At 43.8% G+C, this 24,204-nt stretch overlaps 2 protein-coding genes across 3 annotated transcripts; one reads left to right on the top strand and one right to left on the bottom strand.

Moving 5' to 3' along the window:
• Positions 1–17,530: 17,530 nt before the first annotated feature.
• Positions 17,531–19,294, top strand: LOC109785723 (aspartic proteinase Asp1-like). The gene is made up of 6 exons (XM_073496312.1): positions 17,531–17,688; positions 17,775–17,999; positions 18,295–18,442; positions 18,542–18,739; positions 18,839–18,911; positions 19,004–19,294. The coding sequence occupies exons 1-6, from the start codon at positions 17,531–17,533 to the stop codon at positions 19,120–19,122; spliced, it is 921 nt and encodes a 306-aa protein (XP_073352413.1). The 3' UTR covers positions 19,123–19,294.
• An 89-nt stretch (positions 19,295–19,383) lies between these two features.
• Positions 19,384–22,349, bottom strand: LOC109785725 (F-box protein At5g03100). Of its 2 annotated transcripts, XM_020344320.4 has the most exons (5): positions 22,205–22,349; positions 21,159–22,128; positions 20,888–21,043; positions 20,614–20,796; positions 19,384–19,899 (listed from the first exon to the last, which is right to left on the bottom strand). In XM_020344320.4, the coding sequence occupies exons 2-4, from the start codon at positions 22,068–22,070 to the stop codon at positions 20,617–20,619; spliced, it is 1,248 nt and encodes a 415-aa protein (XP_020199909.1). In that variant the 5' UTR covers positions 22,071–22,128; positions 22,205–22,349; the 3' UTR covers positions 19,384–19,899; positions 20,614–20,616. The 2 variants fall into 2 exon arrangements, with proteins under 2 accessions (XP_020199909.1, XP_045083368.1); XM_045227433.2 differs by having other exon boundaries at positions 21,159–22,347.
• Between the last annotated feature and the right edge of the window lie 1,855 nt (positions 22,350–24,204).

Here is a 24,204-nt window from a genome sequence, read left to right as displayed (position 1 = left end):
GATCCTGATAGATATATCTAACTGGATGTAAGTTAGCATGAATTATTATTGTTGACATTACCCTTGAGGTAAAAGGTTGGGAGGCGAAGCTATAAGCCCCTATCTTTCTCTATGTCCGATTAAAACTCCGTAACCACAAGTATTGCGTGAGTGTTAGCAATTATGAAAGACTAAATGATAGTTGAGTATGTGGACTTGCTAGAAAGCTCTGACATAGACTCTTTCTGATGTTATGATAAATTGCAATTGCTTCAATGACTGAGATTATAGTTTGTTGGTTCTCAATAAAGTTTCTGATTCATACTTTGCATTGTGAATAGATTATTACTTGAGCATAAGAAATCATATGACAATATCCATATATGTTGCTATTATGAGAATAATCATGATGCCCTCATGTCCGTATTTTATTTTATCGACACCTCTACCTCTAAACATGTGGACATATTTATCATTATCGGCTTTCGCTTGAGGACAAGCGAGGTCTAAGCTTGGGGGAGTTGATACGTCCATTTTGCATCATGCTTTTATGTCAATATTTATTGCATTATGGGCTGTTATTACACATTATGTCACAATACTTATGCCTATTCTCTCTTATTTTACAAGGTTTACATAAGGAGGAAGAACGCCGGCAGCTGGAATTCTGGGCTGGAAAAGGAGCAAATATTAGAGACCTATTCTGCACAACTCCAAAAGTCCTGAAACTCCACGAAAGTTATTTTTGGAAATAATAAAAAATATTGAGCGGAAGAAATACGTCAGAGGGGCCTCCACCTGGCCACGAGGGTGGGGGGCGCGCCCCCTGCCTCGTGGGCCCCCTGTTGGCCCTCCGGTGGCCATCTTCTGCTATATGAAGTCTTTCGTCCGAAGAAAAATCAGAAGCAAGCTTTCGGGACGAGACTCCGCCGCCACGAGGCGGAACCTTGGCGGAACCAATCTAGGGCTCCGGCAGAGCTGTTCTGCCGGGGACACTTCCCTCCGGGAGGGGGAAATCATCGCCATCGTCATCACCAACGCTCCTCTCATCGGGAGAGGGCAATCTCCATCAACATCTTCACCAGCACCATCTCCTCTAAAACCCTAGTTCATCTGTTGTATCCAATTCTTGTCCAATAGTCTGGGATTGGTACCTGTAGGTTGCTAGTAGTGTTGATTACTCCTTGTAGTCGATGCTAGTTGGTTTATTTGGTGGAAGATCATATGTTCAGATCCTATATGCATATTAATACTCCTCTGATTATGAACATAAATACGCTTTGTGAGTAGTTACGTTTGTTCCTGAGGACATGGGAAAAGTCTTGCTATTAGTAGTCATGTGAATTTGGTATTCGTTCGATATTTTGATGAGATGTATGTTGTCTATCCTCTAGTGGTGTTATGTGAACGTCGACTACATAACACTTCACCATTATTTGCGCCTAGAGGAAGGCATTGGGAAGTAATAAGTAGATGATGGGTTGCTAGAGTGACAGAAGCTTAAACCCTAGTTTATGCGTTGCTTCGTAAGGGGCTGATTTGGATCCATATGTTCCATGCTATGGTTAGGTTTACCTTAATACTTTTGTCGTAGTTGCGGATGCTTGCAATAGAGGTTAATCATAAGAGGGATGCTTGTCCAAGTAAGGGCAGCACCCAAGCACCGGTCAACCCACATATCAAATTATCAAAGTACCGAACACAAATCATATGAACGTGATGAAAACTAGCTTGACGATAATTCCCATGTGTCCTCGGGAGCGCTTTTCTCTATATAAGAGTTTGTCCAGGCTTGTCCTTTGCTACAAAAAGGATTGGGCCACCTTGCTGCACTTTATTTACTTTTGTTACTTGTTGCTCGTTACAAATTTTCTTATCACAAAACTATCTGTTACCTATAATTTCAGTGCTTGCAGAGAATACCTTGCTGAAAACCGCTTATCATTTCCTTCTGCTCCTCGTTGGGTTCGACACTCTTACTTATCGAAAGGACTACAATAGATCCCCTATACTTGTGGGTCATCATAGCGCCCCCCGCCCACCCTGCTGTTGGGGAACGTAGTAATTTCAAAAAAAATCCTACGCACACGCAAGATCATGGTGATGCATAACAACGAGAGGGGAGAGTGTTGTCGACGTACCCTCGTAGACCGTAAGCGGAAGCGTTATGATACGTCTCCAACGTATCTATAATTTTTTATTATTCCATGCTATTATATATCTGTTCTGGATGTTTAATGGGCTTTATTATGCACTTTTATATTATTTTTGGGACTAACCTACTAACCAAAGGCCCAGTGCAAATTGATGTTTTTTTTCCTATTTCAGTGTTTCGCAGAAAAGAAATATCAAACGGAATCCAAGCGGAATAAAACCTTCGCGAGGATCGTTTTTGGAACAAACGCAATCCAGGAGACTTGGAGTGGATGTCAAGGAAGCAACGAGGCGGCCACGAGGTAGGAGGGCGCGCCCCCCACCCTCGTGGGCCCCTCGTGGCTCCAGCGACCTACTTAGTTCGCCTATATATGCTCATATACCCCGAAAACATCCAGGAGTACCACGAAACCCTATTTCCACCGCCGCAACCTTCTGTACCCGTGAGATCCCATCTTGGGGCCTTTTCCGGCGCTCCGCCGGAGGGGGAATCGATCACGGAGGGCTTCTACATCAACACCATGGCCTCTCCAATGATGTGTGAGTAGTTTACCACAGACCTTCGGGCCCATAGTTATTAGCTAGATGGCTTCTTCTCTCTCTTTGGATCTCAATACAAAGTTCTCCTCGATTCTCTTGGAGATCTATTCGATGTAATTCTTTTTGCGGTGTGTTTGTCGAGATCCGATGAATTGTGGGTTTATGATCAAGATTATCTATGAACAATATTTGATTCTTCTCTGAATTCTTTTATGCATGATTTAATATCTTTGCAAGTCTCTTCGAATTATCAGTTTGGTTTGGCCTACTAGATTGATCTTTCTTGCAATGGGAGAAGAGCTTAGCTTTGGGTTCAATATTGCGGTGTCCTTTCCCAGTGATAGTAGGGGCAGCAAGGCACGTCTTGTATTGTTGCCATCGAGGATAAAAAGATGGGGTTTATCTCATATTGCTTGAGTTTATCCCTCTACATCATGGCATCTTGCTTAATGCGTTACTCCGTTCTTATTCACTTAATACTCTAGATGCATGCTGGATAGCAGTCGATGTGTGGAGTAATAGTAGTAGATGTAGAATCGTTTCGGTCTACTTGTCACAGACGTGATGCTTATATACATGATCATGCCTAGATATTCTCATAAGTATGCGCTTTTCTATCAATTGCTCGACAGTAATTTGTTCACCCACCGTAGAATTTGCTATCTTGAGAGAAGCCACTAGTGAAACCTATGGCCACGGGTCTATTTTCCATCATATTAATCTCCCGTCAACTAGTTATTTCTGTCGTCGTTTATTTTGCAATCTTTACTTTCCAATATATACAACAAAGATACCAAAAATATTTATCTTATTATCTCTATGAGATCTCACTTTTGCAAGTGGCTGTGAAGGGATTGACAACCCCTTTATCACGTTGGTTGCAAGGTTCTTGATTGTTTGTGCAGGTACTAGGGACTTGCATGTTATCTCCTACTGGATTGATACCTTGGTTCTCAAAAACTGAGGGAAATACTTACGCTACTTTGCTGCATCACCCTTTCCTCTTCAAGGGAGAACCAACGCATGCTCAAGAGGTAGCAAGAAGGATTTTTGGCGCCGTTGCCGGGGAGATTTGCACCAAGTCAAGTCAAGAGTTCATCTCCTAGCAACTAGCCAATTTTTGGCGCCGTTGCCGGGGAGATTTGCACCAAGTCAAGTCAAGAGTTGATCTCCCAGCAACTAGCCAATTTCTGGCGCCGTTGTCGGGGAGATCTACGCACAAGTCAAGACATACCAAGTACCCATCACAAACTCTTATCCCTCGCATTACATTATTTGCCATTTGCCTCTCGTTTTCCTCTCCCCCACTTCATCTTTGCCGTTTTATTCGCCCCTTTTCCGTTCGCCTCTTTTCGCTTGCTTCTTGTGTGCTTGTGTGTTGGATTGTTTGTCACAATGGCTCAAGACAATACTAAATTGTGTGATTTTCCCAATACCAACAACAATGATTTTATTAGCACTCCGATTGCTCCTATTACAGATGTTGAATCTTGTGAAAATGCTGCTTTGTTGAACCTTGTCATGAAAGATCAATTCTCTGGCCTTCCTAGTGAAGATGCCGCTACTCATCTAAACAACTTCGTTGATTTGTGTGATATGCAAAAGAAGAAAGACGTGGATAATGATATTGTTAAATTGAAGCTATTTCCGTTTTCGCTTAGAGATCGTGCTAAAACTTGGTTTTCTTCTTTGCCTAAAAATAGTATTGATTCATGGAATAAGTGCAAAGATGCTTTTATCTCTAAGTATTTTCCTCCCGCTAAGATCATGTCTCTTAGAAACGATATCATGAATTTTAAGCAACTTGATCATGAGCATGTTGCACAAGCTTGGGAGAGGATGAAATTAATGATACGTAATTGCCCTACACATGGTTTGAATTTATGGATAATTATACAAAAAATTTATGCTGGATTGAATTTTGCTTCTAGAAATCTTTTAGATTCGGCCGCGGGAGGCACTTTTATGGAAATCACTTTAGGAGAAGCTACTAAACTCCTAGATAATATTATGGTTAATTATTCTCAATGGCACACTGAAAGATCCACTGGTAAAAAGGTTCATGCGATTGAAGAGATTAATGTTTTGAGTGGAAAGATGGATGAACTTATGAAATTGTTTGCTAATAAGAGTATTTCTTCTGATCCTAATGATATGCCTTTGTCCACTTTGATTGAGAATAATAATGAATCTATGGATGTGAATTTTGTTGGTAGGAACAATTTTGGTAACAACGCATATAGAGGAAACTTTAATTCTAGGCCGTTCCCTAGTAATTCCTCTAATAATTATGGTAATTCCTACAACAACTCTTATGGAAATTTTAATAAGATTCCCTTTTATTTTGAGACTAGTGTTAAAGAATTTATGATTTCGCAAAAGAATTTCAATGCTTTGCTTGAAGAAAAATTGCCTAAGATGGATGAGTTGGCTAGGAACATGGATAGAATTCTCTTGATGTTGATTCCTTGAAACTTAGATCTATTCCACCTAAGCATGATATCAATGAGTCTCTCAAAGCCATGAGAATTTCCATTGATGAGTGCAAAGAAAGAACCGCTAGGATGCGTGCTAAAAAAGATTGCTTTGTGAAAGCGTGTTCTTCTAGTTTTCATGATAATAAAGATGAAGATCTAAAAGTGATTGATGTGTCCCCTATTAAATCTTTGTTTTCTAATATGAATCTTGATAATGATGGGACTGGAGATGAGTCAACTTTAGTTAAAAGGCGTCCCAATGATTCGGAGTTTTTAGATCTTGATGCAAAAATTGGTAAAAGTGGGATTGAAGAGGTAAAAACTTTACATAGCAATGAACCCACTATTTTGGATTTCAAGGAATTTAATTATGATAATTATTCTTTAATAGATTGTATTTCCTTGTTGCAATCCGTGTTAAATTCTCCTCATGCTTATAGTCAAAATAAAGCCTTTACCAAACATATCGTTGATGCTTTAATGCAATCCTATGAAGAAAAGCTTGAATTATAAGTTTCTATCCCTAGAAAACTCTATGATGAGTGGGAACCTACTATTAAAATAAGATTAAAGATCATGAATGCTATGCTTTATGTGATTTGGGTGCTAGTGTTTCCACGATTCCAAAAACTTTGTGTGATGTGTTAGGTTTCCGTGAATTTGGTGATTGTTCTTTAAACTTGCATCTTGCGGATTCCACCATTAAGAAACCTATGGGAAGGATTAATGATGTTCTTATTATTGCAAATAGGAATTATGTTCCCATAGATTTCATTATTCTTGATATAGATTGCAATCCTACATGTCCTATTATTCTTGGTAGACCTTTCCTTAGAACAATTGGTGCAATTATTGATATGAAGGAAGGAAATATTAGATTCCAATTTCCATTAAGGAAAGGTATGGAACACTTTCCTAAGAAGAAAATTAAATTACCTTATGAATCTATTATGAGGGCCACTTATGATTTGCATACCAAAGATGATAATACCTAGATCTATCCTTGTTTTTATGCCTAGCTAGGGGCGTTAAACGATAGCGCTTGTTGGGAGGCAACCCATTTTTTTTCTTTTTGTTCCTGTTTAGTAATAAATAATTCATCTAGCCTCTGGTTAGATGTGGTTTTATCTTTTTTTTTAGTGTTTGTACCAAGTAAAGCCTATAGGATCTTCTTGGGTGATAATTATTTGATCTTGCTGAAAAAAACAGAAACTTTCTTCCCACGAAAACAATTGTTAAAAATCACCAGAAAGTGATAAAATACTGATTCCAATTGCAGAAGATCAATAATAAAATTATCTAAGTCTCCCTATTTTGGCAGAATTTTTGGAGTTCCAGAAGTTTGCGTTTGATACAGATTACTACAGACTATTCTGTTTTTGACAGATTCTGTTTTTCGTGCGTTGTTTGCTTATTTTGATGAATCTATGACTAGTATCGGGGGGTATGAACCATAGAGAAGTTGGAATACAGTAGGTTTAACACAAATATAAATAAAGAATGATTTCATTACAGTACCTTAAGGTGGTGGTTTGTTTTCTTATACTAACGGAGCTCATGAGATTTTCTGTTGAGTTTTGTGTTGTGAAGTTTACAAGTTTTTGGGTAAAGATTTGATGGATTATGGAATAAAGAGTGGCAAGAGCCTAAGCTTGGGGATGCCCCGGAAGGCATCCCCTCTTTCGTCTTCGTCTATCAGTAACTTTACTTGAGGCTATATTTTTATTCACCACATGATATGTGTTTTGCTTGGAGCGTCTTGTATGATTTGAGTCTTTGCTTTTTAGTTTACCACAATCATCCTTGCTGTACACACCTTTTGGAGAGACACACATGATTCGGAATTTATTAGAATACTCTATGTGCTTCACTTATATCTTTTGAGCTAGATAATTTTGCTCTAGTGCTTCGCTTATATCTTTTAGAGCACGGTGGTGGTTTTATTTTATAGAAATTATTGATCTCTCATGCTTTACTTATATTATTTTGAGAGTCCTTTAGAACAGCATGGTAATTTGCTTTGGCTATAAAATTAGTCCTAATATGATAGGCATCCAAGATGGGTATAATAAAAACTTTCATATATAGCGCATTGAATTCTATGAGAAGTTTGATACTTGATGATTGTTTTGAGATATGAAGATGGTAATATTAAAGTTGTGCTAGTGGAGTAATTGTGAATTTGAGAAATACTTGTGTTGAAGTTTGCAAGTCCCGTAGCATGCACGTATGGTAACCGTTGTGTGACAAATTTGAAGCATGAGGTGTTTCTTTGATTGCTTTCCTTATGAGTGGCGGTTGGGGATGAGCGATGGTCTTTTCCTACCAATCTATCCCCCTAGGAGCATGCGCGTAATGCTTGGTTTTTGATGACTTGTAGATTTTTGCAATAAGTATGTGAGTTCTTTATGACTAATATTGAAGTCCATGGATTATACGCACTCTCACCTTTCCATCATTGCTAGCCTCTTTGGTACCGTGCATTGCCCTTTCTCACCTTGAGAGTTGGTGCAAACTTCGCCGGTGCATCCAAACCCCGTGATATGATACGCTCTAACACACATAAACCTCCTTATATCTTCCTCAAAATGGCCACCATACCTACCTATTATGGCATTTCCATAGCCATTCCGAGATATATTGCCATGCAACTGTTTCATTTATTATGACACGCTTCATCATTGTCATATTGGCTTGCATGATCATGTAATTGACATCGTATTTGTGGCAAATCCACCATGCATAATTTATCATACATGTCACTCTTGATTCATTGCCCATCCCGCTACACCGTCGGAGGCATCTATATAGAGTCATACTTTGTTCTAGTATCGAGTTGTAATCATTGAGTTGTAAATAAATAGAAGTGTGATGATCATCATTAATAGAGCATTGTCCCATGAAAAAAATATAAAAAGAGAAAGGTCAAATAAAAAAGGCCCAAAAAATAAAAATAAAGAAATAAAAGGGACAATGCTACTATCCTTCTTTTGCACACTTGTGCTTCAAAGTAGTACCATGATCTTTATGATAGAGTCTCTTATTTTGTCACTTTCATATACTAGTGGGAATTTTTCATTATAGAACTTGGCTTGTATATTCCAACAATGGGCTTCCTCAAATGCCCTAGGTCTTCGTGAGCAAGCAAGTTGGATGCACACCCACTTAGTTTCTTTTGTTGAGCTTTCATACATTTATAGCTCTAGTGCATCCGTTGCATGGAAATCCCTACTCCTTGCATTGACATCAATTGATGGGCATCTCCCTAGCCGGTTGATTAGCCACGCCAATGTGAGACTTTCTCCTTTTTTGTCTTCTCCACACAACCCCCATCATTATATTCTATTCCACCCATAGTGCTATGTCCATGGCTCACGCTCATGTATTGCGTGAAAGTTGAAAAAGTTTGAGAAATACTAAAGTATGAAACAATTGCTTGGCTTGTCATCGGAGTTGTGCATGATGAGAGCATTTTTGTATGACGAAAATGAAGCATGACCAAACTATATGATTTTGTAGGGATGAGCTTTCTTTGGCCATGTTATTTTGAGAAGACATGATTGCTTAGTTAGTATGCTTGAAGTATTATTATTTTTATGTCAATATTAAACTTTTATCTTGAATCTTTCGTATCTGAACATTCATGCCACAATAAAGAGAATTACATAGAAAATTATGTTAGGTAGCATTCCACATCAAAAATTCTGTTTTTATCATTTACCTACTCGAGGACGAGCAGGAATTAAGCTTGGGGATGCTTGATACGTCTCCAGCGTATCTATAATTTTTGATTCTTCCATGCTATTATATTATCTATTTTGGATGTTTAATGGGCTTTATTATGCACTTTTATATTATTTTTGGGACTAACCTACTAACCAAAGGCCCAGTGCAAACTTCTGTTTTTTTGCCTGTTTCAGTGTTTCGCACAAAAGGAATATCAAACGGAATGAAACCTTCGCGAGGATCGTTTTTGGAACAAACACAATCCAGGAGACTTGGAGTGGACGTCAAGGAAGCAACAAGGCGGCCACGAGGTAGGAGGGCGCGCCTAGGGGGGTAGGTGCGCCCCCCACCCTCGTGGGCCCCTCGTGGCTCCACCGACCTACTTCTTTCGCCTATATATACTCATATACCCCGAAAACATCCAGGAGCACCACGGAACCCTATTTCCACCGCCGCAACCTTCTGTACCCGTGAGATCCCATCTTGGGGCCTTTTCCGGCGCTCCGCCGGAGGGGGAATCGATCACGGAGGGCTTCTACATCAACACCATGGCCTCTCCGATGATGTGTGAGTAGTTTACCACAGACCTTCGGGTCCATAGTTATTAGCTAGATGGCTTCTTCTCTCTCTTTGGATCTCAATACAAAGTTCTCCTCGATTTTCTTGGAGATCTATTCGATGTAATTCTTTTTGCGGTGTGTTTGTCGAGATCCGATGAATTGTGGGTTTATGATCAAGATTATCTATGAACAATATTTGATTCTTCTCTGAATTCTTTTATGCATGATTTAATATCTTTGCAAGTCTCTTCGAATTATAAGTTTGGTTTGGCCTACTAGATTGATCTTTCTTGCAATGGGAGAAGTGCTTAGCTTTGGGTTCAATCTTGCGGTGTCCTTTCCCAGTGACAGCAGGGGCAACAAGGCACGTATTGTATTGTTGCCATCGAGGATAAACAGACGGGGTTTATATCATATTGCTTGAGTTTATCCCTCTACATCATGTCATCTTGCTTAATGCGTTACTCTGTTCTTATGAACTTAATACTCTAGATGCATGCTGGATAGCGGTCGATGTGTGGAGTAATAGTAGTAGATGCAGAATCATTTCGGTCTACTTGTCACGGACGTGATGCCTATATACATGATCATGCCTAGATATTCTCATAACTATGCGCTTTTCTATAAATTGCTCGACAGTAATTTGTTCACCCACCGTAGAATTTGCTATCTTGAGAGAAGCCACTAGTGAAACCTATGACCCCGGGTCTATTTTCCATCATATTAATCTCCCGTCAACTAGTTATTTCTGTCGCCGTTTATTTTTGCAATCTTTACTTTCCAATCTATACAACAAAAATACCAAAAATATTTATCTTATTATCTCTATCAGATCTCACTTTTGCAAGTGGCCATCAAGGGATTGACAACCCCTTTATCGCGTTGGTTGCAAGGTTCTTGATTGTTTGTGCAGGTACTAGGGACTTCTGTATTATCTCCTACTGGATTGATACCTTGGTTCTCAAAAACTGAGGGAAATACTTACGCTACTTTGCTGCATCACCCTTTCATCTTCAAGGGAAAACCAACGCATGCTTAAGAGGTAGCACGTTATGACAACGCGGTTGATGTAGTCGTACGTCTTCACGATCGACCGATCCTAGTACCGAAAGTACGGCACCTCCGTGGTCTGCACACGTTTAGCTCGGTGACGTCCCACGAACTCATGATCCAGCAGAGTGTCGAGGGAGAGCTTCGTCAGCACGACAGCATGATGACGGTGATGATGATGCTACCGGCGCGGGGCTTCGCCTAAGCACTGCAACGATATGACCGAGGTGGATTATGGTGGAGGGGGCACCGCACACGCCTAAGAGATCAATGATCAACTTGTGTGTTCTAGGGTGCCCCTGCCCCCGCATATAAAGGAGCAAGGGAGAGGCCGGTCGGCCCTTGGGGCACGCCAAGGAGGGGAGGAGTCCTCCTCCTAGTAGGAGTAGGACTCCCCCTTTCCTAGTCCAACTAGGAGGAGGAAGGGGGAAGGAAGGAGAGAGAGAGAGGGAGGGAAAGAGGGGGCGCCGACCCCCCCCCCCCCTCCTTGTCCAATTCGGACTCCCAAGGGGGGGGCGACCCTATGGCCCCTCCTCTCTCTCACAAGGCCCATGTTGGCCCATTAGTTCCCCCGGGGGTTCCGATAACCCCCTGGCACTCCGATAATTATCCGGTGACCCCCGGGACTCATCCGGTGTCCGAATATAGTCATCCAATATATCAATCTTTATGTCTCGACCATTTCGAGACTTCTCGTCATGTCCGTGATCACATCCGGGACTCCGAACTATCTTCGGTACATCAAAACACATAAACTCATAATACCGATCGTCAACGAACGTTAAGCGTGCGGACCCTACGGGTTCGAGAACTATGTAGACATGACCGAGACACGTCTCCGGTCAATAACGAATAGCGGAACCTGGATGTTCATATTGGCTCCCACATATTCTACGAAGATCTTTATCGGTCAAACCGCATAACAACATACGTTGTTCCCTTTGTCATCGGTATGTTACTTGCCCGAGATTCGATCGTCGGTATCTCAATACCTAGTTCAATCTCGTTACCGACAAGTCTCTTTACTCGTTCCGTATGTTGGGGAACGTAGCAGAAATTCAAAATTTTCCTACGTGTCACCAAGATCAATCTAGGAGATGCTAGCAACGAGAGGGGAGGAGTGCATCTACATACCCTTGTAGATCGCGAGCGGAAGCGTTCAAGAGAACGGGGTTGATGGAGTCGTATTCGTCGTGATCCAAATCACCGATGATCCTAGCGCCGAACGAACGGCACCTCCGCGTTCAACACACGTACGGAGCGGGGACGTCTCCTCCTTCTTGATCCAGCAAGGGGGGAGGAGAATTTGATGGAGATCCAGCAGCACGACGGCGTGGTGGTGGAAGTAGCGGGATCCCGGCAGGGCTTCGCCAAGCGCAAGCGGGGAGGAAGAGGTGTCACGGGAGGGAGGGAGGCGCCAGGGCTTGGGGTGCTGCTCCCATGCGCCTCCCCACTATATATAGGGGTGGAGGGGGCTGGTTTCTTGCCCTCCAAGTCCATTGGGGCGTTGGCAAAGGTGGGGGAAAGAAATCCCATCATTTCCCTTCCCCACCGATTGTTAACCCCCTTTTTTAGGGATCTTGATCTTATCCCTTCGGGATATGATCTTATTCCTTCTAAGGTGGGATCTTGGTGCGCCTTGACCAGGGGTGTGGGGACTTTCCCCCACTACCCACGTTCATGTGGGTCCCCCCATGCAGGTGGGCCCCACTTCGGAACCTTCTAGAACCTTCCCGGTACAATACCAAAAAATCCCGAACATTTTCCGGTGGCCAAAATAGGACTTCCCATATATAAATCTTTACCTCCGGACCATTCCGGAACTCCTCGTGACGTCCGGGATCTCATCCGGGACTCCGAACGACTTTCGGATTTCCACATACTAATATCTCTACAACCCTAGCGTCACCGAACCTTAAGTGTGTAGACCCTACGGGTTCGGGAGACATGCAGACATGACCGAGACAACTCTCCGGTCAATAACCAACAGCGGGATATGGATACCCATGTTGGCTCCCACATGTTCCACGATGATCTCATCGGATGAACCACGATGTCGAGGATTCAATCCATCCCGTATACAATTCCCTTTGTCAATCGGTACGTTACTTGCCCGAGATTCGATCGTCGGTATCCCAATACCTTGTTCAATCTCGTTACCGGCAAGTCACTTTACTCGTACCGTAACGCATGATCCCGTGGCTAACTCCTTAGTCACATTGAGCTCATTATGATGATGCATTACCGAGTGGGCCCAGAGATACCTCTCCGTCATACGGAGTGACAAATCCCAGTCTCGATTCGTGCCAACCCAACAGACACTTTCGGAGATACCTGTAGTGCACCTTTATAGCCACCCAGTTACGTTGTGACGTTTGGTACACCCAAAGCATTCCTACGGTATCCGGGAGTTGCACAATCTCATGGTCTAAGGAAATGATACTTGACATTAGAAAAGCTCTAGCAAACGAACTACACGATCTTGTGCTATGCTTAGGATTGGGTCTTGTCCATCACATCATTCTCCTAATGATGTGATCCCGTTATCAATGACATCCAATGTCCATAGTCAGGAAACCATGACCATCTATTGATCAACGAGCTAGTCAACTAGAGGCTTACTAGGGACATGTTGTGGTCTATGTATTCACACATGTATTACGGTTTCCAGTTAATACAATTATAGCATGAACAACAGACAATTATCATGAACAAGGAAATAAAATAATAACCATTTTATTATTGCCTCTAGGGCATATTTCCAACACCGTAATGCATCATCCCGCAACTAACTCATTACTCACATTGCTTGCAAGGCTTATAGTGATGTGCATCACTGAGAGGGCCCAGAGATACCTCTCCGACAATCGGAGTGACAAATCCTAATCTCGATCTATGCCAACTCAACAAGTACCATCGGAGACACCTGTAGAGCACCTTTATAATCACCCAGTTACGTTGTGACGTTTGGTAGCACACAAAGTGTTCCTCCGGTATTCGGGAGTTGCATAATCTCATAGTCATAGGAACATGTATAAGTCATGAAGAAAGCAATAGCAATATACTAAACGATCAAGTGCTAAGCTAACAGAATGGGTCAAGTCAATCGCATCATTCTCTAATGATGTGATCCCGTTAATCAAATGACAACTCATGTCTATGGCTTGGAAACTTAACCATCTTTGATTCAACGAGCTAGTCAAGTAGAGGCATACTAGTGACACTCTGTTTGTCTATGTATTCACACATGTACTAAGTTTCCGGTTAATACAATTCTAGCATGAATAATAAACATTTATCATGATATAAGGAAATATAAATAACAACTTTATTATTGCCTCTAGGGCATATTTCCTTCACCCGCACCCTGCGCCTGCTGCTGGCGGCAGCCCCCGCCGCCCCGCCTGTTGCGCAGGCCCCCGCCACCTTGCGGCTGCTGGGGAGGCGCGTGGGGGGGCGCCGGCGGAGCGGGCGGCAGGGTGTAGTAGCCGGCTGGCGCGAGCGGACGGGGTGTGGTCGGAGGAGCAGGGCCACCGCGAGTGGTGCCGGCAGCGAGGGCGGTGTGCTGAACCCGCTGCTTCAGCTTCGTCATCCGGCGCTCCTCAAGTTTGAGGTACGCGATGACGCACTGGAAAGTGGGCTGCGGCAGCAGGGTGAGGTTGGACGCCGCGTTGCCGAAGTCCTCGTTAAGGCCGGCGGTGAGGGTGCTCAGCATGAGATCGTCAGAGACCTTAGCGCCGATGTCGCGAAGCTCGTCGGCGAGCATCTTGAGCCTCATGCAGTACTCATTGATGGTGGAGTTGTCCTGGTGACAGCCGAAGAACTCCTGCTGCAAGAAAACAAGGCGCTGATGTTTGTTGTCGGTGAAGAGCGCGTTGATCTTGGCTCACACGACACAGGCGTCATCGTCCTCGGCGACAACGGTGTGGAAGATGTCCTTCGAGACCGTCTGGTAGAACCAACGGATGATCGTGGCCTCAATGGCGGACCACTTCGGATCGCCCCACATGTACTCGCTATCCACAGAACATCGATGTGCTCGGTGAGGTAGTACTCGCGGAAGATGAGGTTGAAGTAGGTCTTCCTAGCGTAGTAGGACGTACTGGAGCTGATGAGGCGGATAGGGACCCGGACCTCTATGTTGAGGTCATGGATGGCGGCGGCGGAGGGCTCGGGGCCGGCGAAGGGATTCGACGAGCGGGTCGTGGAGGAGCCGGGGGAAGACATGGCGACGCAGCTAGGGTTAGGGTTTTTTTGTGTAGAGAGGAGGAGGGGAACCGCGGCAGCAGGGGGTGCGGCGGCGGCTGTAGCGGGAGGAGGGCGCAGCTGCGGGTCGGGGAGAAGCAGCAGCGCGACGCGGCAGGGAGTGGCGCGGGGCAGTGGCGGCAGCGCGAATGGAGAGGCGCGGCGGCTACTGCGAGGGGCGCCCGAGGGGGCGGGCGGAAGCGTGTGCACGGGCGGCAGCGGCGTGGGGTAGGAGAAGGAGGGGCGCGGCGGCGGCGCAGTGCAGCGGTGGGGGTGCGGCGGCGGCGGCGCGGCGGCGGCGCAGTGCAGCGGTGGGGGTGCGGCGGCGGCGGCGCGGCGACGGCGCAGTGCAGCGGTGGGGGTGCGGCGGCGGCGGCGGCAAGCCCTAGGGGAGGACCGAACAAGATGATACCATATAGATGGAGAGTTTGCAATACAATAGATGTTGTATTGATGGGGTGCTGGTGCACGTATATATAAGTACAGGGTAGGCCACAACCTCAACTATACATGACTAGAAGGTGGGCCACAACACATAATACATGCAACACAAAATATAGACTCAACAGTTGCTCCTCCAAGTGGCTCCTCCATGCTTCGTCTCCTATCGAGTTGGCCTGTTGCTGGTGGCGGCGGTTCTGGGCCTCCCCTAGCCTGTGGCAGATGGTGGCGGCTCGGGTGCCTGCAACATTCGGGATCGTTCGGTCGCTTGGCGCCGCCGGAATCACCACCTACGACATACACTTTGATTTTCGGTTTGAGATTTTTTTCGTCCCAGGCCGAGATGGCCAAATTTCGGCCGAAATTTTCAAAAATCTCCTTCCTACGGTGGAGGTTTTGCCCAAGCGATGTGGTTTCCTCGTCTTCAAATCCTGATCCGGCAGCATTCGGGATCGTTCGGCCAAAGGCCAACGCAAAATCCCTCCTCAACTTTGCCAATACTGGTAGTGGCGACACCTGCGTGTGTCGTCTCCTTCTTGGAGGCACTACCATGGCCTTTTGTTCGTGTCTCTCTTCGAGCACTAGGGGAAACCCTAGGTCCGGTTCACCGGATCAGACGGCGGCGGCATCCTGACATCGTACCCTTCATGAAGGTGTGGTCTTGGTTGCTCATGGTGTCTCTAGTGTTGGAATTGACGATGTTGGATGCCATGCTTGGTTTTTGGCTGCTTCTCAGGGAGTGGTCATTCAGGACACAATGTACGACCTTCTGAGTGTTTCCTCCATGGCTTCTTCCTCCCGCCCAGCCGGATCTTGCAACCCACTTGCCGACTCCTCTAGGCGTTTAAGGTGAGGGACACGTTTATTTGGTTTGTCATGGAGTTATGGCCGCACGACGAAGGTGCCTCGCATTGGTTATGACACGGTCTAGGAGTTTATGGTGTGTTGTATCCCTCCCAACCCCCACCCCCCCCCCCCCCCCAAAAAAAATCTATATTATTGTTGTTCTCTCGTACCTATCAATGAAACATACACAAACTTTGTGTATTCGCGAAAAAATCTATTCGCTCTTACTCATCCCACCAGGCTTAATTCCATGAATCCTCTAGTCCTCGTTTATTAAAAATGGCATGGACATATAATTCTTAATAGAAAAATGTAATGTACATATTGAAGGCGTGTCGTTAATATAATGTGTCTGTTTTTGGTATAGAGATAAATATTGGAGATACAGTATATTCTGTACATCCGTTGGCAAGATAATTAAGTTGGAACCAGAATTATGCAAAACGTGAAGAGAATAAGGCTCCCGGAGACGAGAGTGCTATAAGTACCTCGGCGCCCTACCAACACACCACAGAAATAGGTGAACTCAGAAGGGAAACCCGAGAGTTGACACTACCTGCTTCCTCCAGGGCTCTCTGTCTTCTTCTTCCCACATGGCTGCCATGTGCGCAAAGGTCATCGCCATCCTTCTTCTATTTCTCCGGCTCGCACGGTTGTCCTCCTCCAGTTCCATGGTGTTCGAGCTCCGGGGCAACGTCTATCCTATTGGGTACAGATTCCAACTCTTTTTTATGATGGAAGCTACTCTTGTATCTTTTCTCTACATAATGGAAGAAACTGTTGGTCTCTAATGTATTGATGTGCGGAAAATGCTGTGATTTTATCCTTGTAGATAACTTGCATGATTTTTCTTTCAGGTAGGAAGCTGCACTGAATTTCATTGCATCTTTCAAATTAATTTCCTAACTGAATTCGTATGTAAGTGTCTTGTCCTGTAACTCGATCCTGCTGTTCTCTGTTCCTCTGATTATTTGTTCATTACACTGGAGTTCGGTAGTACTCCCTCCGTAAAGGAATATAAGAGCGTTTAGATCACTAAACATGCAAACGCAGGGCAATCTGTGTGCATCAACTTGTATTAGTGCTACATTTGACACGCCTTTTCTGCCTGTGTAACTACAGCCAGTTCTTCGTTACCATGAGAATCGGGGAGCCAGTAAAGCCCTAATTCCTCCATGTTGACACCGGTAGCGGCCTCACGTGGCTGGAGTGCGACGCCCCTCGCCAGAGCTTCCACAAGGTACACCCACGGCTACTTCATTTTTGCTTTAGAGTCTTAGCTATGAGGGCTTATCATCTGTTATGCATGCATGTGGCTCTTGCATATCTTTCGTGTGTCCCAACTCCCAAGTGGTAGTTTCATGCGGTTATTACTATTGTATCAAATGCGTGGCGATGAATTGAGTCATGAAATCGACTCGATGGTGGGTAATTCTTGTTACAGGTGCCACATGAGGTGTACAGACCACGATCGAGCAACAGGGTGCCATGCGAGGACGACGTTGTGCCGTGATGCACAAGGACCTGGGCACCGTGCACGACTGCACCGAGCATCCAGACCAATGCGACTACGACATAAATTACAAGGACGGCTACTCATCCATGGGCGTGCTCTTAACCGACAAGTTCTCCCTCCCCATGCGCAACGACCGCCCCAACCTTGCCTTCGGGTACATACAAACTCGCCCAAACACATTGCATTGCATTGCATGGAACCGATGCAGTTCGTTGTTCATTTGCGTGCGCATGCATGCAGCTGCGGATATGACCAGCAAGGTGAAAAAGAAGAGCTGGAGGTGGACGGCATCCTCGGGATCGGTAGGGGAACGGGAGACCTCGTCTCGCAGCTCAAGCAACAAGGGTTGATCACCGAGAATGTGGTTGGCCATTGCCTCAGCAGCCATGGAGGGGGCTACCTCTTCTTTGGGGGCGACGTGCCCTCTACTGGTGTAACCTGGCTTCCCATGGTTCAAGAGTACACGTAAGATAGCATCATACTATCCCCGTTCCTAAATATAAGTCTTTTTAGAGATTCCACTACGGACTACATACGAAGTAAAATGAGTGTACACTCTAAAATATGTCTATATACATCCATATGCCGTCCGTAGTGAAATCTCTAAAAAAAACTTATATTTAGGAACGGAGGGAGTACATATCAATGTATGTACAACGTGCATGTGAACTTAGAGTTGGGATGTTTCTTTCCTTCTCATTTGGTTGCACACATCACATGACATGATGACAATGTTGTCCTTGTTTTTTTTGTCTTTCAGGATTTACTACTCACCTGGCAAAGTAACATGGAACCTCGACGTACTACTGAAATACGAGTTAAGCAAAACGCCGAGGGTTGCTGTCTTTGACAGTGGTAGCGCCTACTCATATGTGCATAAGGACACATACGAGCTGCTTATTCAGGCGGTAGGTTTCACATCACAGCGCATGTCGACTCCCATGCATACATCAGTTTGAACACAGTCACTACCTAACTAGACATGTCACCAATTTTGGGTCTTGCAGGTGGATGTCACTCTCCAGGATTCAACACTTCAGAAGGTGCCTGACGATCCTGAACTGACTCAATGCTGGAGATACAACCAACCAATCCAATCTGTCGACGATGTCAAGCATGAATTCGAACCACTCGAATTGACCTTTACCCATGGCGCTAGCCAGGTCACTCTGGACATCCCTCCTGAAAATTATATTGTTGTCACGGTAAACCTTGGCTTGGCTCGGTGACTCTAGCGACTACGAGAAATGAATATCAGAAGATCTTTAGCTAATATGTTTATTACTCTTTTTTATCGATCGCAGGAAAGAGGAAATGTGTGCTTGGGCATCCACAATGGTTCAGAACACGGGATGGGGGAATTGAACATAATTGGAGGTTTGAAGTTCTATCAAGCAATTCTTCTTTCCGAAACTAGGATAGCATTCATCAGTTTGTAATGGTTTTCCCATTGATATTCTGTTTTGCAGACATTACAATGCAGAATCATCTCGTGGTATATGACAATGAGAGAGCGCGAATCGGATGGGTTCGTGCATCGTGCGATATAATGCCGGGGTCTGCACCTATCATCGCTTCGCGTCTCTAAAGGGTGTGTTTGGTTTGCAGGACAAGTTTAAGTTGTAGTAGGTATCCTCAACCATCTGGCTAAGGATACTGACATTTTCTGTTTGGTTGGGAGAGATGTCAAGTGGTTAGAGATGGCCTTTATTTTTAGGTTTGAGGGATGAGTGGCGAAAAAAGGAGTCGTGGTGAACCTTTTTTATTGTGATGGTGAGATTACCCCATAACTTGCAAATTTTGCAACATAAAGCAATCGCGGCATGATCTTGTGATGATACCAATCGTCTACAAACAATGATTTAACATATAGACCCTTCCAACAAAACTGAACATATAGACTACACATGCGTCCCATGTATTCAAATTCAGATTACAAACAACTTCCCTACATCTGGCTCGAGGCCTCGCCGCACTCTGACTTAGGCCTCATGTGCACACATATGATGCAAGGGAGCAGCTGGCAGCGGCAGCTGAAAAAGCCATATTTCTTCCTAAAAATCAGTCTTAACTCAAGGAATGAGTCCTGCTATATCCCCGAATAGTCGAAGGAGAATAGAGAGACTTACTTGGGCTTCCCCCCAAGATAACATCTTAGGTTATCAGTTAACACAACATAAGTCATCCTGCAAACTACACAGGAATAATTATGCGATCCAGCTACATCTAGGTAGTAATATCCAAACACATAGAAGGCAAACACTGCTACAAACTCAAGTCCAAGTGGAAGATTTCTCGGCGATCAAGAAGTAGTTGGTCCATCAGCAGCCCTGATCTTGTTAACCTCGTCTCTCAAAACTGAAACCTGCCAAAAAATTACAAATATTATACTGTATAAGTTCAGTGTTCAAAAGGAATAGCATTGTGAAAAATGTGAAATTTCATTCGGCTGGTATCAAAACCAGGACAAATGAATGTAGCGTGTTAAGGCAAGTGAAATGGAACTTCAACCGGACTAACAAACAATCAACTTGAACTTGTATTGCACAGTTGGACTTGGACATGTATTAAACTGGTCTTTAGTTATAAAAAAAATGTCCCTAGTAAAGCAATCCTGCCTCTTATGCTGAACTGATTTTTTTTTTCTCTTATTACTAATATGGAGCTTCTAGAGATCCTCCAGTATGTTCTACACAACACAACATGCAGTACTATTGACTACGGTACTACTAGCTTATATAGTACTAACTGGTACAAAATAATGCTATGACTCAAAACACAGAAATAAATATGATGACACATCTACCAAATTTGCCTGTTGCATCCCATGAGAATAAATAAATAATGCATGTCATAATGCAAATCAAACAGCTGTACATCATCTTACCGATCATATTTTTGTTGCATGACAATACCGGCCCACAAATAAGTTTATCACAAAGTGCTGGGGTTCTACCATGGAACAAAATTGGGATGTCTGTAACTAACACTTATCAAACTATCAAGACAGGTTTTCATTGTTTGCTTTTGTATAACTTAAACAGAATGAAGAGTGAAGTTATTTACAGTAAAATCATACTTGCTACAGCTTTTGGACATTAATTTTCTCCAGGGATTTGCTGCTGAAGCTCAAGGTCTTCAAAAGATTATGAATCTGCTCGTCAATCATTTGACATTTAACTTCCACTATCTTAAGGTACTTCAGCACAAGGGATTGTTCCAAAAAGTCATTGCCTTCCAATTCCATATCTGATTTGGGTTTCTATAGGAAATAAAGTACATTTAAAGATCAATCATGGATCATAGTTCCATAAAGGCAATACACATCATACTTACTTAGAAGATATATATACCTTACAGACTTGAAGAGTGAGTTTCTCTAGAACTGGTGCGTAATGGAGAAAGTGTAGTAGTGTTTGTAAGTCAGCAACTAAACACCAGTCACTGAGTAACAAAGATTTTAGCTTACTGAATGCAGGGCAGTATTGAAGATCCCTTTTGAATGTAACCTGTGGAAAGCACAAAGAAGTAAGAACAATAATATGTAATGTTCATACAAGATGGAATGATAATGCAGTGGATATGAAATTTGAACATGTAAGCTCGAATGAACTGCAAGCATACCATTTTAGAGGAAGCTATCAATTCCAAACATGTAACGCTGGACAGACCCACAAGATGCACAGAGACATCGGGTGTATAATCATTGTCTGGATACATATAACACATCCCACATTCACAATCTCCAAAGCCACCTTTATCACAGAAATCACAGTATTGCTCATTCTGGTGGCCAAGATTCACAGTTGCTGTTTCTAGTAACGGCATGCTTTCAAGGACTGGAGTCACACCAATATAATCATTTAGCTGCAGTGAAATAAGACTTGGAGCAGATATGAGAGTTGGGTGAAGTCGCCAACAAAGCTCACAGCCCATGATGCTAAGTTTTTTCAAGGATTGGGACAAGATATGATCAGTATCGATGACACAATTAGTGATCTCTAGATCGTTCAACACCGAGCAGCTTGAAAAATCAAGCAAGCTATCTTCCAAGAAGACACCATTGAGCTCTAATCGCCACAGGTGCGGGGAGAAGAGAGGTCGATTGTCCAGTCTGACGATTAATGGTCCCTGAGTGGCTGGTAGATTAGCGTAGAGATGGACTTGTAGCAGCCCGGTATGGCACTTCAAAACACGCCGAATCCAGAGGTCAACATGTGCGTCCTCAAGTTGCAATAACCCACGGAGATCGAACTCGCACTCGTCGATAGTGGAGCCGCGGTCTCGGGGCAGAGTCAGCTGGTCGACAAACTCGTTCAGCTTCTCGACACTCCGAAACGCGTCGACGTCGGTGATGCGCAGGCGAGGGATGAGCCTCCAGATGTGGCGCCAGCGCCGGGCGAGCACGCACGTCCGCACGGCTTCCTGTGCCTCAAGGAAGCCAAGCGCGTGCTGCAGCACGGAGTCCGGGAGGGCGCTGAGGTGGTCTCCAGTGCTCGACGGCGACGCTTTTGTGGTCTTGAGCCGGTGAGACATTTGGCCGAACAGGTGGCGGGCGTAGGTTCTGCGGAGCAACGACCTACGGGTGCGGCAACTGGAACGAAGCGGGACGGCTCGTTAAAGAAAAGCGGGAACAGAAGGGGGAGCTTCTCGCTCCAAGACGACTTCACCTTACTGGCCCGCCGCAGCTTCCCCGCACGTCGGCGGCAAAGAGTAATCGGAGGAAGAAGACGACAGCTTCCTCCGCTCACCCGTGTGCCTCTCTGGCTCTCTCCTTTGCCTTCTTTGGGTTCTCGACTGATTTTTAGTGAAGTCTCCGTCGATTTGTTGACCCTTAGATCTCTGTGTTGCTTTAGGATCTGTGCAACCCTGTTGTTTCTTGTATATCAGCCCAGATAGGGAACGAACTGGGGTAGGCCTGTTTTTTTGTCTTTGTTTTTTTCGTCGGGGCAGGCTTCAGGTGGTGGGCTGGGCGGAGGTCCTTTTTCTTTGTGTGTTAGACTTTATTTTGCCGGTTGTTATACAAGGTTTAGGTCCGTTCCTTTTTTTCTTTTTGATTTTTTTGAGGGGTTGATTGTTTTCTACAGGATGGGAACGAACAGGTAGAGTGAAGTGACTTATGTGTGTCTTTTTGTTCTTCAGTTAGTAGCAGTTCATAGGCCTCGACTTTTTTATTTTTTCTATCATTATTTTTATTATTTATTTATTTTTCATTTTATTTTTTCTCTGTTTAGGTTCATACAGGACTGTTCAAACTCACTCGACTCCCTGGCCGTTAGATCATTGTTGCTTCAAGATCTATGTTGTTATGTTTGTCTTATATTCAAATCGATTGCTTAGGTGCGCGATGGGCCAAATTCCTTTTCTTTTGTTGTTTCTTTTCTCTTGTGTTGGCCAAATATGCGCTATGGGCTGCACTTGAGAGGTTTCTTTTTTGTCTAGTTTTGGGCTTAGTTTTTCAACGGGGAAACAAAACCGTCCAAAGAGGGGGTGGGGAAGGGAGCCCCTAGCCGGCGCCTTCAGCGCAGGTTAAACAACTTGGCGCCTGCATGTTCTTGATTGGGCCGGTTTCAAATCTGGCTCATTACCTGCTGACAAAAGGAAAACGTGGTGTTCGAACTCCCCACCTCACGTCCACAGACTAACAAAGCAAAGCACTAGACCAAGCACGTATTGGGTGTCTGTTAACAGAAAACAGTTCTAGTTATTGCTTTTAATAAAACGTTAACTTAAATTTAAAAATCACTTGAAAAGTTCATCGGTTTTGAAAAAAGCTCATCAATTGTTAAGAAATGTTCACAAAAAATTTGAAATAAGCTCATCCATTTTAAGGAAGTTCACAAAAAAATTAGGACAATTCATCTATTTTGGAAAAAGTTCATCAAAATTTAAAAAAAAATTGATCAATTTGAAAATAGTTCATTGAATTTGAAAAGGGTCATCAATTTAAAAAAAATCATTAAATTTTAAATAAGTTTATTGAATTTGAAAAAATTCATCAAAATTGCAAAATAGTTCATCCATTTTTTGAAATTTCATCAATTTTAAAAAATTGTTCATGAATTTGAACGAAAGTTCATGAGTTTTGGAAAAAGGTTCATCGATTTTGAAGAAAAACCAAGGAAGAAATGAAAAAACGAATGAGAAAAACCACGATTGCAGAAGGAAATAAAAACAGCAAAATGGATATTTTTCACAACCGGTTGGGATGGCCGAATGGCTAGTGCCGTTCACTTCAAACACGAGGTCGCGGGTTGGAAAGCCGATCGCAGAACTTTTTTTTTTGCGAGTTTGCGGAAAATATATCTGCCGGCCCAGCTTGGGGCGCTGCAGGCGCCCGTTTGCAAAATACAAAGTAACGGGCGCCTACAGCGCCAAATAGGATTTGCCTTTTTTTAGGGACCAAATAGGATTTGCCTAATATAAGTGGGTTTGGATAACAAAAAAACATAACACGTGACACAGGCCTTTAGACAACCGAGAAAAACAAAATGAGAAACGAGCCGGACTAGCCATCGCTACAGAAGCTGAGCGCGGCGCTGCTTCATGAATGGTGAAGAGTTTTCTGATCGAACAGTCTAGGAATTGAATGAAATCAAAGTACTCCCTCTGTAAAGAAATATAAAAGCGTTTAGATCACTAAATAATATTTATTTATGGAGGAAGTATT

The sequence above is a fragment of the Aegilops tauschii genome, chromosome 4 (assembly GCF_002575655.3).
Source record: "Aegilops tauschii subsp. strangulata cultivar AL8/78 chromosome 4, Aet v6.0, whole genome shotgun sequence".
In the NCBI taxonomy this organism is placed as follows: Eukaryota; Viridiplantae; Streptophyta; class Magnoliopsida; order Poales; family Poaceae; genus Aegilops; species Aegilops tauschii.
This window is presented reverse-complemented; position numbering and strand designations above follow the sequence as displayed.